A 13,865-nucleotide genomic window follows, 5' to 3' on the forward strand; every position below is an offset into this window, starting at 1 on the left:
TCCCGAATATGGGAGATCACAAAATAAATGGCCTCATTTCCCCAGTGGAAAAGCAGTAGCATTTTTTTTTTTAAAGGATGGTGCTGATGGGTAATGGGGCCTGTTACAGAATAACCCTCCCCAAAATACCCCCCCAAATAAGCCCCTCCCCCAAAAAAACCACCCAGCTTCCTACAAATTAAAAAGATAACTGCTTTATATGGCAAAGAATATAAACTTGCAGTTCACAGAGGAAACACAGATGGTCAATAACACGAAAGAATGTTGTTCACTCTCACTAAAAAAAAAATCAAAGGCATGCAACTTAAAACATAACAAGGTACCTTTCTTTAACCTATAAAATTGGCAAACATTGGTTTTTAAAGATAAAGTTCAGTGGGGGACATCAGTGGAGTTGGTGGGACATGAGATTTAGGCCCTCCTGGCAGGTCCTCGGTCTCTGTGGTCACCATGACCCACAGGTGTCTGAGGGCTGTGGATCTTCCTCCTGGTAGGATTTGCACCGTCTGTGTGCAAAGGTGGGTGTTGGGGAGCATTTAAGAGCAAAAGATCTGTGTGTGCCCCAAATGCAGACAATAGAGACATTCCTTATAGGGAATACTATGGAGCCACTCCAAAGAATGTTCCGATGTGAAAGGAAGAACATGCTAAGGTGTCCTGTGGAGGAGTTGCCAGGTGTGAAAGTGCCTCTTGACTGGTCTTCAGGTTCAGATGGTGGCACCTTTGCTGTATGTGTGTCTGTATGCACTCGGCAGGCCCTGTCCTTTATCTCCCTCCCTTTTTTTAATACCTTACCTGGCATTTTAGTCTCTTCAGCTGGGAGTGTTCAGGTGTCTTTCCCATCGCACTGCTGGAATGGACTTCCTGGGTTGTTGTTCTCTTGAAGTCAGCACGTGTCCCTGCAGGGTTTGCAGGTCTGTGCCAGACAAGGAGTCTCAGGCTACGAGAGGCCCCCTGCACACAGCTATGGTGAGTCGGGTGTCCCGGCCAGGGCTGAAGCTGTCCCGAGTCTCCTTGGTGGCTTCGCTTCTGTGGAAACGCAGCCTGCTGCTCATGCTGTGGTTCTTTGTGTGTCAAAGGGCATAGGCCGGTGCCTGGGCAGCTAGTCCAGACCAATTATTTTGAAGTAAAATAAGAAAGGAATGTGTTGCCTAACTAAATAACTTTTTTTTCCTATTCCTTTTCTTAGGGTATCATCAGCATGTACTTCTTTCTCTATTATTGGTTTAAATGTAAAAAACAAAACCAAACCAAACCTCAGGCTATATTCTTGTTTTTCTTTTCTTCTTTCCTGGTCTTTGTCAAATCTTTGTAATTCTGTTTTGGTTGAATTAAGAATTACAGTTGAATTCTTGTGGAGGTGTTTATATTATTTTCATAGATTTATTGGCTTTTAGAATTTGAGTCTGATCTGAGGTTGCTAATTTGCAGTTTTCAGTTACTTTGTATCTTCTTTCTAATTACCATTTCAATACACAATTATAGAATTCAAACATTAGAAAATACAATATAGGAAATCCCCCATGATCCCACCTTTAGAGAGACAACTGTTTTCAAAAGATTGGTGAATATTCAAACACCTTATTGTTTACTGCATATACTAACTTAGGGTTTTTACAATAATGAGATCTTAGGGACAGCAACTTGCCTTTTTTCCTTTTTCCTTTTTATACTGACTACACTTATGTAAGTATGTATTTTTATTTGTATGTATAAATGTAAATATGTATGTGTACACTGAATATTGCTTCAGTGTTTTTGCATGTCATTACTGACATTTTTAAATGGATATTTAAAAGTCCTATTAGGAGAGAAGGCTAACTTGATTTTTCTCCACTTTGTGACTTCATTTGTATAGATTTGTTCTCTTTCCCTGTACATTTACGTACACATCGATTTTGAGGAATCGTGTCATGGCGGCATGTGTTGTATAAGCTTTGCATGCCCCCATGTGGTCCCTGTGGGACCAGATCTGGGCCATAGAAGGTCGCTGTCAGTGCCTGAGAGACTGTTAACCAGTGCAGAGACCCAGTGCTGTCAGGACCCAGTACCCCAACCTCCCACGGCTTGTCTTGCTAGATACCACTTGGGGTTATGTGACCTAGAGCTCCCTGGGCCCAATGTGCCCAATGTGAATGGGAGGGCTCTGGGTTGTTTGTGATTTAAATCAGTTGATGAGTAACCACAGTAAGTGACAGCTATCATTATTATTTAAAAACTAACCACGGGTCCAATAAAATACCAAAACATATGACTTCATTCTTAATGTAAAATACCTAAAGAATTTCATTTAGCGCCCTTGATCTGGTGTCCTAGGAAACATGCTTCTTCTAATGCATCTTTTTTTCCTTTAAGTGGTATTGGTGTTCTACTCTGAGTCCTGTCAGGCTTCCTCTCCAAAGAAACTGTGTGGTTTGCAAAGACAATTACATGTTACCCTGCCCTAGGGTACCCAGTCCCAGACAGGCTAAATACAGCTGCAGATTTTTCCTTTCAGATTGTTACGCTGTTGTGCCAGACAAATGGCTACTTTACATTTATATATTGATTTTTTAACATAAGCTAACATTTCTAGTATCTTCTCAGAAAAACTATTCTGAATTTTTATATTTGGTAAAAATTAATAATTATCTATGCCATCATAGGGAGAAGGTTTGTATTTGTTCTAGCCACCTACTGACCCGTGTAGGCATTTTATGTCGAGCTCATCTGACTCAGGTGTCTCTGAACCTTCACTTGGGTGGGAAAAGCGTGAGAAGTCCTGACAAACATGAAAGAGTAGCATTCGGGACACGAGGCCCATCTGACTGCTACACAGGAACAAGACCAGTACTTCTCTGTTACCAGCTTTTTATGAAAGAATCTGAATGTGTGACGCTAGCTTAATTTGGGGCATAGGGAGACTGTACCTAGGGTGTTTGTATGTGATAATCTTGTGGCTTCCCTTATCAGGGATCTCAGATCTTCACCCTCTGTAGTAGAAGCACCTGACTGCCAGGTCCCTTCCTCAGAATTCTTGGGGGTCTGTTGAATGAGAACAGGCTGTGGATCAAGTCTCCCTTCCATTCCCGAGTTGGGGAGCATATGGAAATGAAAATGTATGCACGCTTGTTGAAGCTTTACATGGTTTAGCCGTATCTGTGACCTTACACACATACACTAGATAGTGCTACTGACGATTTGATCTTTCATGTTTCGCTTCTTCCCTTTAGTTTTATTTGACTTTTCTTTCTTTCCTGTTGACAAGTAAGTCAGCTTGTGGTCAATGCTGTCTTCCTTTTCTGTTCCATAAAAACAAACCACACCCATGGCAGGGGGGCATGTGGCCGATCAGACACTTTTACACTTGGTGTAAATGGACACCAGTCTTATTTCCATCCTAGCATCACCAACCTGCTGACTACAAAAATGTGTAGGAGAGAATTCAGTGGTTAGGACAATTGGCTACTTTCAACCAGCTTTAGTGCAGAAAAAGCCCCAGGTGTCCTGGAATGCAGTGAGACCTTGCATCGCCTCCTGAGAGTCCACAGAACCTAGTGGTGTGATGCTGGCCTTTCTCCTTGCCACCAATCTGGTATGAGGGTATCTGGTATCTGGTATGAGGGTAGTTCTTTTCTGTTGATTACCTACTGCGTCATAAGTGCATCTTAATGGCTTTTTGGTAATAGCATGTGGTAATGTCTGGAATGGTGGGTCTGGGTTTGAATCCAGTCACTTTTGCTGTGGCTGTGAGTGGATTCCTTCTCTCTCAACCTGAATTTTACCAGCAGAGAGTTTTGCCTTGGGGTGAGCAGGAAAATTCAACTTGAGAACACATGCAGAATTCCCTGTGGTCTGCATGGGTCTCAGCAGGTCTCCCCAGGGCACAGCTGATGAAACTTCACATCGACGTTAGCAGTTCTAAATGTGATTATGAGGTGGGAGCAGTTGTATAGAATGGAACCTAACTGAATATAGAAATAATTCTGAAATCTCTAATCTATCTTGTTCTTCAAAGCAAGGCATTTGTTATATTCAAATATTTTGTTTTCTTAAGTTGTAAAGTAATATAGTTATCCTATTGAAATATTCTGGACTTAAAAAAAAATTGGCCATTGTCAAGATTATTTTCAGGCAGAATTTTAGATTTTATAGTATAGTATTAAAAGGTCTTATGAAGGACTTCCCTGGTGGTGCAGTGATTAAGAATCCACCTGCCAATGCAGGGGATACGGGTTCGAGCCCTGGTCCAGGAAGATCCCACATGCCGCGGAGCAGCTAAGCCCGTGCACCACAACTACTGACCTGTGCTCTAGAGCCAGAGAGCCACAGCTACTGAAGTCTGCACGCCCTAGAGCCCGCGCACCACAGCTACTGAGCCTGCATGCTGCAACTACTGAAGCCCGCGTGCCTAGAGCCCGTGCTCCGCAACAAGAGAGGCCTGCGCACCGCAACGAAGAGTAACCCCCACTCGCCACAACGAGAGAAAGACCTCATGCAGCAGTGAAGACCCAACACAGCCAAAAAAAAAAAAAAATTAAAATAAATAAATAAAAATAAAAGGTCTTATGAGCATTTAGATTATGACATTATTTTTAGTTTGATAATCTATATAAAACAAAATTAAGATTTATAAATAAAAATTCTATGTCATCTTAAGTGGGACAAGCTTTCCACTTGAGTAGTAGTGTTGGTATGGTCTCTCCCCATCACACTGTACCCATATAAAACCCAGGTTTTATACCTTCTTTGCCATATACCTTTAGGCTACAGTTATGTGATTTACTCATTCAACTGTTGGACACCTGTTCAGTAGTGACTCTACGGTCTTATTATCTTCATGGAGTTTATAATTGAATGATGAAAACAGACAGTAATTAGACTTAGTGCTGAATATGATGCATGCCATGAAGGAAACACAGAAATGAGAATAGCAAGGATGGGGTGGTCAGGGAAGGCTGCACCCAGTTGCAGCCAAGTCGTACAAGATGAGGCATCACATGTATACAAAAATGTCAATCTGTTGTAAAGCAGGAGGGGTGGCAGTCCAGCAGGGCATGGAAGATAATTGCAGTCCATACACCTGACCAAGAACTTGTACCCAGAACATATAATTTCTTCCTATAAGTCCATAAGAACATTCTGTACATTCTCCACCTATTGTAGAATGTTTGAATAAGCACAACACAAAAGAAGATGTCACACATGGAGAGATGCTTATCTTCATCATTATCAGAGAAGTGCAAATTAGACTATGCTGAGATTCACCGCATTCCTTCCCAAAAGGCTAACACAAGAACAACAAAATACTAAGTGCATCAAGGGCAGGGATCTCCTGCAGGGCTGGATTACAGATCCAACTGTGGCATGCCCCCACAATGGGATGCATGCAGCACTGAGACCAAACCAGCACCTTGTACAATAGTATTGTTGAGCCAAAACTGGACACAAAAAGTGTACAATCGCATGATTCTCTTTATATCGTGTTCAAAACCAGATAGAAGAAGTCTTTGCTGTTAGAAGTCAGAATAACCGTTGCCCTTGAGGAAGTGTCTGGAGCAGGTCATGAAGGGGATCCTGGGGTATCAGCCCTGAGTCGATTTGCTTGCTTACATGGTGTGTTCAGTTTGTGGACATTCATTAAGCTGTTCACGTGTGCATTTTATTGGTATGTTATACATAAATGTTTAAAATTGTAGGTAACAAATGGTACGTTTCTTTATAAAACATGTAAGTATCCAAATAATTTGTTCTAAAATTTCACAGAATAAAAGTCACCAACCTTTTAAGCAGCTCTGTACCACATTCTAATGGAATACTCACTTTGGATGTATGTATGACAAGATTGTCCACTGTCTGTTTCCCTATTTCACAGGTCCTGGCACAGTTATCACATAACATGTCCTGACCATTAGACACTCAACAAATAATTGATTCGCTAATCAATTTGTCCAGCTTCTTATCTACTCACTCATGTAGTAGCTGCTTTTCTCTCGGATTTTAAACAGGATGGATCACTGTGCTCTTGGAATACTTACATTTATTTTTATGCCTTCTCATCACTTGGGTTTCCTCTAGTTTTGCAAAGTTGTAGCCTGAAATTGCACACATGAGTAGCAAACTTGGACAGAACAGTGGTTTCTCTGAGTCCTCACTGAAGATAGGGAGCCTGGATGCTGCATAACTGGGCATCTGGGTGACCTTGTTTCATGCGGAGGTATTGGGGTATCCCATCCCGTGACTGGGATCAAGGAGCTAGAATTAGACTCCAAAATATCACAACATGGGACACGATTCTTGGTTTAAGATGGGACAGGCTTTTCATCTCTCCTCTTTTCTGCAACTGCTTTTTTTTTTTTTTTTTTAAATAGAACTAAAATGAAGTCGCTTGGAAGATAGAATTACCAAGTCTTAAAATCTGTCATGTGAGTCAGAAAGGCAAACCAAGTAAAACCTTTCTACGTTGGCTTGGCTTGCCTTGTGGCCAGCACTGGTTTTAGAAGATAATTTTGGCGTGGAGCCCTGCAGGGGAAGGGACAAGCGAAAGGTGTATGCCTATCGTGGCCCAGGCCATCCCTATAGCTCGCCAGCATTGCATCCCTGCTCAAGCCCCTCTAGATTCCCTCCTTCTCCAGGATAGTGCTTTTCACAAAATTTGCCCAGGTACTGAAGTAAATTTTCTTTGACATTGTGGCCCATAATACACGAATGCACAAAGAGTTTTTGAAATAATAACATTCATACCACATTCACTGCATCTGGTCTATTCCGTTTCTTTTCTTTTTAGCTGCACTGCGCAGCATGTGGGACCTTAGTTCCCTGACCGGGGATCGAACCTGTGCCCCCTGCGGTGGAAGCGTGGAGTCTTAACCACTGGACCGCCAGGGGAGTCCCCATTTCATTTTTTTTAAATCCACTACATTGTTTTCTCAGGCTACTAATGGGTCACAACCCACAGTTTTTTAAGAACACTGATTGAAATACGTCATTCTGGCGTTTAAGATACTCTGTAATCTTCCCCATCTCTTTTTCCCACTTTTACTTTGCCAAATAAAGTTATTCCCCAAATAAGATTCAGTTCACTCCCTGTTCTCTGAGCTCACCAAATCCATTCCCTCTCCTTGGGCCTGGAAGGCGCCCTCCCACCTCTGACTTGTTCGTGTAAGTTATCCCGAGCCTTAGCTCCCATGCCCCTTTCCATGAATAGGAATGCCCCCCTGAATTGTCACTTGACATGTAATACCTTACATTTATTTATAAATTGAGTAACATGTGACCCAGATAACATTCAATCTTCTACTGCCTGATAATTATCAATTAAATATGATTTTTTAAATCTTACTGCTCCAAGATGACTGAGCTCCCAAAGGCGAGGTCTGCCTTTGTCTCCTCTGTACCCTGAGGCACTAGCACATCCTAGACCATCTTTAAGCCGAGCAGTGAGGCATGAGTTAGGCGCTTGATTCCTCTTCCACAGTGGGTGGTTACCACCTACCTGTTTGGAGTAGGTGGAAAGTGTTCCTGTGATAGGATTCTCTCTGGAGATAGGTTGTTGGGGGAGGTGAGATCAGGAAAGCATAAGGTATCACTGAGTCTGTAGGCTTAGTGCAGGCCCTTATTATCATGAGCATGTGTGGGGAGTGGTCGACACTAATCAGTATTCTTGTTCATTTTATGTTCAGCCATATCAGTGGGAACAAAATTGGCTGGGAGAAGACAGGAAGCCATTCAGAACCTCAAGCACGGGGAGACTCAGGAGACCAAACAAAGGTAGTAAGTCTATGCCTTTTATTCTTTCAAATTCTCCTTTCAGCATGTAGTGCTAGGGATTGGTTTAAAGTAAAATGCTCTCTCTTTTTTTAAGCATGTTATTTATGAGTAATACATTGGCAGGGGTGAGAGAGGAAGGAGGAACCCCAGGGCTGTGCTGCCACCAGCCTGCTTTCTTTCACAGGCAGGGTGGTGACCTGGTAGAGATCCTCTTCTCTCTGCTCGCTGCATAGCCTTCCAGAACCCTCATTTCTTGTAGGGTTTTTGTGGTGATTAAGTGAGAAAACCACCTGGGATGTATACATTAAAAATGAAAAAGATAAACTAAATTTTATTTTCCTTTTTTTTTCTATTTCTACGTGTTAATATTCATCTGTAGAAATATCTGTTTAACTTACAAAGCCACATCTGTCCCCACATGTGATCACTTAGGATGAGCTGGTCTCCGGCTGGAAGAGGGCTTGTTTTATACAAGGTGATGGAATATCAGAAATCTGTTTAAAACTCTGAGATATTCTCACTGTTGAATGATTATCCTGCAAATAGGTAACAAAAATGCTTTCTGGATACCTACTATTTGCAAAGTACCTCCCAAAGCATTGTCAGTTGTTCATGTCTACATTCTATGGAATGGAAAGTGTACAAAACACTCGTGAGTTATCCATGAGTTATTCGTCTTAAGACTCATTTTGGCACTTTACGTTTTAATGGATAAAATTAAGCACTTGTTGCATACCACTGTGAAGAATACATGTCGTTTCAAAACAGAAAAATGTATATTTTTTAAGGTGCCACAAAATCAGTGAGCAATTATTATTACTAGGATTTATTGTGAGAAAAAAAAGTTTACTGCAAAAATAATAATTGCTCTTGGTAAACAATTAGGAATTTGCTAAAATTTGTAAAGAGAAAGCTAAGACTCTCCCTCTGCCTTTCCTCCCCTTGGTCCTGCTGCCTTGCAGCAATCCAGCACTGAGGTGATCATTTGGTGTCCACACGCTTTCCTATTCATGTACATACATTCTGTATTTTGGTGATCGGTTGTTACAGAATAAGTATTTTTCACCTGACAGTTTACCATGCACATATTTCTCTGTTAGTATATGTAGATCTGACTCATCATTTTTAATGGTATTAGCTTGTTCTTTGGTTTTAATTTTTGGTAGATAGTTCTCTACATATACTTAATTTGGGGCTTTTAATGACCTAAGAGAATGCCTGAGGTTTGGTTTTTGTTTCTTCTTTAAATAACAACTGGTGGTGGTGGTGAAGAGCAGGCCTGACTCGAGCCTAGTTTTGAGTCCCAGGTCCATGAGTTACTGGTCTTGTTACAACAGATGAAAGGCATACCCTCTCAGAGCATTAGTTTTTTTTATCTGTAGAGAGGATGATGCCTATTTAGTTTAGGAAGGGTCTCCAAAGAAAGCAGAAACACAGGAGTTGGCCACGTCGGGGGAGCCAGGTGGGACCAGGGTTAGCAACCACAAAAGGCCATTCACCCCACGGGGATCCCAAGGGAGGAGCCGTGGGTGGGGGTCACCCAGCAGAAGCTGCAGCAGTCTTCCAGGCTCCCACCCCCAACACAGGCATAGTGGGTGTCCGATTACCACTTCCTCTGTCCAAGGAGGAGTGGATCATAGCTCCCTTGTCCTCATTGGCGAAGTTGTTAATCACATGTCTCTGGATAGGACTCTGTGTTGCAAGTGGACAGACAGGTTAAAGGAGTGGAAATGTGACATGAAACCATTTTCCCCTCTCACCCATTGCTCTGTAGGCAGAAGGTTCGTCCACTGCCTCTTCGGGCAGCCAGCTTGCTGAGGGAAAGGGGAGCCAGATTGGCACTGTTCAGCCAATTCCGTGCCTCCTGTCCATGCCCACCAGGAACCACATGGACATCACCACCCCGCCCCTGCCCCCCGTCGCGCCTGAGGTGCTGAGAGTGGCCGAGCACCGGCACAAGAAGGGGCTGATGTACCCCTACATCTTCCACGTCCTGACAAAGGTATGCACAGGGGCTGTGGGTGTGGCCGTCATCTCACAGTGGTCACTCCTGTGGAGCGTGTCCTTGTTCCTTTTGGAACTGCTTTTTATCTTACCAGCTACTTGAAACAAAGTTCATTTTCCCTTTTCTAAACTTTGAGGAAAAAGATGGAAATTTATACTTACAAATATAATAAAAGAAGAACTTGGGAAAAGTCTTATTTTCCTCTTCAATTTAATACAAAATATTTTTGAAACTTCTAATTAACGGCACGTCATATTATTTTCTGATTTGTAATTTTATTCTTTTTACTTCTAATTTCAAAATTTCCTACATCACGTTTATGCTGTAGTGTCAAGTTAAATTATGATGTCACATTCAATATCTGATTTATCATCTGTCCGAGAAATACCCAACTTCTGAGTGGCTGATAGCAGTTCATGTAATTCGACTTGTTCCTCTACCTCACTGAGCACTTATAGCAAAAAATGGAATACAGGACCTCGTCAATTTATTATTATCTTACTAAATGTATGCTTAAATAGATATACAGTGTGGTATTAATTGTTTCTGAATCTTAGTGTCTTGACTAGATCTATGTGTACTTAAATTTCCTCAATGATTTGTAGTCTTTATGTTTATAATCACAGACCTACAATTTAACAAGTTAACTTGGTGACCAGATTTCTCACGCAGAATTGGTGAATTACTGTATGTATATTTAACATGTTTTCATCAGTATCTATACCACCATATATGATCGAACTTCTTTCTTCCTATTTTCTGTTGTCCATCTATGGTTTGTAGAATGGAGTCAGTAAATACAAAAGTCACTCCCATTCCACAGCACTCCTGAGCTGGACTTTAACCGTTAATTGACTCATTTGAACTGCTTACTTTCATATTTTATAAATTAAAGGACATGAAGAATATTATATTTTGTGCAATAAAGGAAAAGAAGACCAGTACTACTTATTCAGGTCCTTTAATGTATTTTTAAATTGTAATTGCCTCCAAGTCTCATCTGTTATTTGACATGGGTATGCATGTGTGGTATCACTTCTCAGATTATGGTTATAAAGTAAACATTTTATTTTTCAGGCCCAACATAAATTATAAGGGTAAGTGAAAGTTACTGTTGCGGGAAAAGGATTTTGCTAAGTTTAAAGGGACCCAAGTTTGGGGAAGATTGTGCTCTTTCTCTTTGTGGTTATTTGGAATATGAGGTCCCTGGACCCCCTGCTGTTTGTGCCCTGTCATGCTGGTGGATCTGACTTGGGGACTGTCGGTTAAATCAATCTGAGTGATGCAAACTGCCTGTCCTCCTCTTCGGTACTCACTGATTTCAAGGGCAAATATTGATAAAATCACTGTGGTTGAGAAAAGTGAACTCGACTATCTTCTGATTTTAAGGTGCCACCTAAAATTTTTCAATATATTTGGGAAAAGTTTAGACTAAAATGTGTACTGTTTTCTGGGACCTGAGTAGCTCTGGTATTAAATTGTCCAGGCTGAGACATTTGTAGTGAAGCTTCATAACAAGAATGTAGAGAATTATCAAAGTCTCATAATATTGAGAGAGTAATACTCACTAGATGAGTGTTAACCACATGTAGCTACTAGATTAATGAGTATGAAGGTTCTGATAAGGGAAAAGACCAATTTTGAAATAAAATTTATGTGAAAGAAAGAGCAAACGCAATGACATAATTAAAAGTATGTATCAATAGAGTTAATAGACACTGGAGGTCATAAATATATTTTTATGTTATGAATATACATAAATAAAATTTCTTGTGAAATCTCTTGAGATGTACCTTGATGGCATAAAATATTCAAGACAGGACCAGGGTCTCAGGTGCAGGTGGTCGTAGCAGTCATTTGTCTCCTGGAGCCACAGCAGAGCCCCTGCTGTGTTGGCAGAGGGGGATGGGGGTGATGAACAGAACGGGGCTTCCTTCGTTTTCTGCCCCTAGTGACCATCATGCCCTCTCAGTCAGTGTGACGCGTCTGTTGAGTACTTGGTGCACTGGGGCAGAGGCCTGATACATGCCGAACACTTTAAAAATGAATAACGCTTAAAAGAGTTCTCTTAGGTAGATCGTTTTTGTGTATGGTAATTTTTTATGGAAGAGCTTGGTAGAGAAAATTTGTGACCATTTTGTTTTCAGGGTGCTCATTTCTTGGATTTTGTATAGGTCATTGAAAATTATGAATTTCATTACCTATGGCTATCTTGACTCATAAATAAAATTTGCCACTTCTCAGCATTTTCTATTCTATTTGTTGTCTGATGTTATCTATCTAGACTGTTTCAAAGACTTTGGGATCATCTACATGGTTTTCTTTAGTTCTTGGTTCCAGATTAAAAATAAAACAATGTTGATTTTATTTTGACTCTTTGAGCATATGTTTTGACTACAACCTGCTAAATGAACTCTTCCTAAACATCTTGATGTAGGCAACTTATTAAGCAATTGATTTGGAATAGAATTGCAATTTCGTTAACTGGAGATAATACAGTATATTTCTGTGAGTTTATTGTAAATTCAACATGAAAAACGTGCAATATTATTCTGCTTTCTTCCATGCAAAGGGTGAAATCAAAATTGCTGTTTCTATTGAAGATGAAGCCAGCAAAGACCTGCCTCCCGCCGCCCTGCTCTATAGGCCAGTTCGTCAGTATGTTTACGGAGTCCTGTTTAGCTTGGCAGAAAGCAGAAAGAAAACTGAGAGACTTGCTTTTAGAAAGAACAGACTTCCACCAGAATGTATGTACTGTAAAATCCATTGTTTGTTTTCCTCAGTACCTCGTAATCTCTTGTGCATTTTTAAAGCATTAGAAGGATCGTAACTGAGTTCGCCCTGAGAGTCCCCACATAAAGGAGGTGGGCTTCACTGGGGCTCTTAGGAAAGGAGGACAGGCCACGGGCTGTTTTCCTCAGTAACATCCCAGCAATGGTGTTCATTCAGTAAAATGATAAAATAGCAGGTTTATGCTTTAAACTGAACGTTGATCTGGAAACAGTCCTGACGATTGCTGTCCTGCTGTGGTTAGCATGTCCCAGACAGAGCAACAGCAGTGTCTGCTCTGCTGTCCACGAGATATGATCCACTCTTTCCAGAAGTCAGTGTTCCTGGGGCGGTCCCACCAGCTATGCACAGGGCCACTTCTGTGCAGTTGATGTATTGCTGCACACATCCCTGAAGCTGAGAGGGGACTTGTAATGATTTCCCTCAGAGACCTCTGGCTGATCAACTCTGGGGGTGGAGGGAGAAGTGGAAAGACAGAAAACGTTTGAAATTTTGGCAAAAGTTGAGGTCAGAGTGTTCCCTCTTCTAGTGAGCCAGTGTAATTTGGTGGCGGGGGCGGGGGAATCATGCCTTTCTGTTCTAGGTAACCTTATCTACTAATGTAGGGAATGTAAAAGTCACTGTATATTTAGTAAGAAATATAGAAAAGTTTCACAAAACATGCAGTCTAAAATAAGAATATTATGAAGTGTGGAAATTGTAGATTACTAGATCATCCTCTAAACTAAGGATATTTACTGATAAATCACCTTCTTGTATGGCAGGTCAGTACAGTCCTGGTAACGTGGGTGAAGCTGACCAGTTCAGGGACAAGTGTGGGAGTGGGTCTTACCTTTGGAACTCAAAACTAGAGAGATTCTCCAATGCTAAAAACTCAGTACTATAGATTCCTAAGGTTTCTATTTCTAATTACTATGACACAATTGTGATTCTGTAAGCCTTTAAAATGAAGCAATCTGTCACTACCCTTACTTGAAGATAGTTGTACTGAGAGTGGCGTATATGACTGTAGCTGGAGAAGGTGATGCCGGCTCTGCAGGGCCACCTCTAGCTGATACTTCTGCCTTGATCAGGGCTGTAGACACCATGTGAATACCGAGTGTTGTCAACGGACACTCTTTTCAAAGGCCCAGTACGTTCCGGATGTACAAATCCTCATTCTTTTCTCACGCTGTGTGATTTATTTGCTCAGAAAAGAAGGACCTTTCTAACTTTGCACGGGATTGGTCAGTTTTCTGTGCTGGCCCACCCAGGCCACCCTGGCTCCACAGCTGTGACGTCCACTTCAGTTCACCTCCGTCTTCGTCCCTATAGCCCCTTG

General features: G+C 41.4%; 1 protein-coding gene across 3 annotated transcripts in view; it reads left to right on the forward strand.

Annotated features, from left to right (window-relative positions):
- The window catches only part of FAM120A (family with sequence similarity 120 member A), a 104,934-nt gene that overhangs the window by 55,342 nt on the left and 35,727 nt on the right, over positions 1–13,865 (forward strand). For all 3 annotated transcript variants that reach the window (XM_027098370.1, XM_027098371.1, XM_027098372.1), the window contains exons 8-10: positions 7,662–7,749; positions 9,524–9,751; positions 12,327–12,501. In XM_027098370.1, coding sequence (XP_026954171.1) covers positions 7,662–7,749; positions 9,524–9,751; positions 12,327–12,501 — 491 coding nt within the window. The remainder of the gene's footprint in view (positions 1–7,661; positions 7,750–9,523; positions 9,752–12,326; positions 12,502–13,865) is intronic.

The sequence above is a fragment of the Aethalodelphis obliquidens genome, unplaced genomic scaffold, assembly GCF_003676395.1.
Source record: "Aethalodelphis obliquidens isolate GAN/ISIS:26980383/991018 unplaced genomic scaffold, ASM367639v1 scaffold122, whole genome shotgun sequence".
Classification (NCBI taxonomy): domain Eukaryota; kingdom Metazoa; phylum Chordata; class Mammalia; order Artiodactyla; family Delphinidae; genus Aethalodelphis; species Aethalodelphis obliquidens.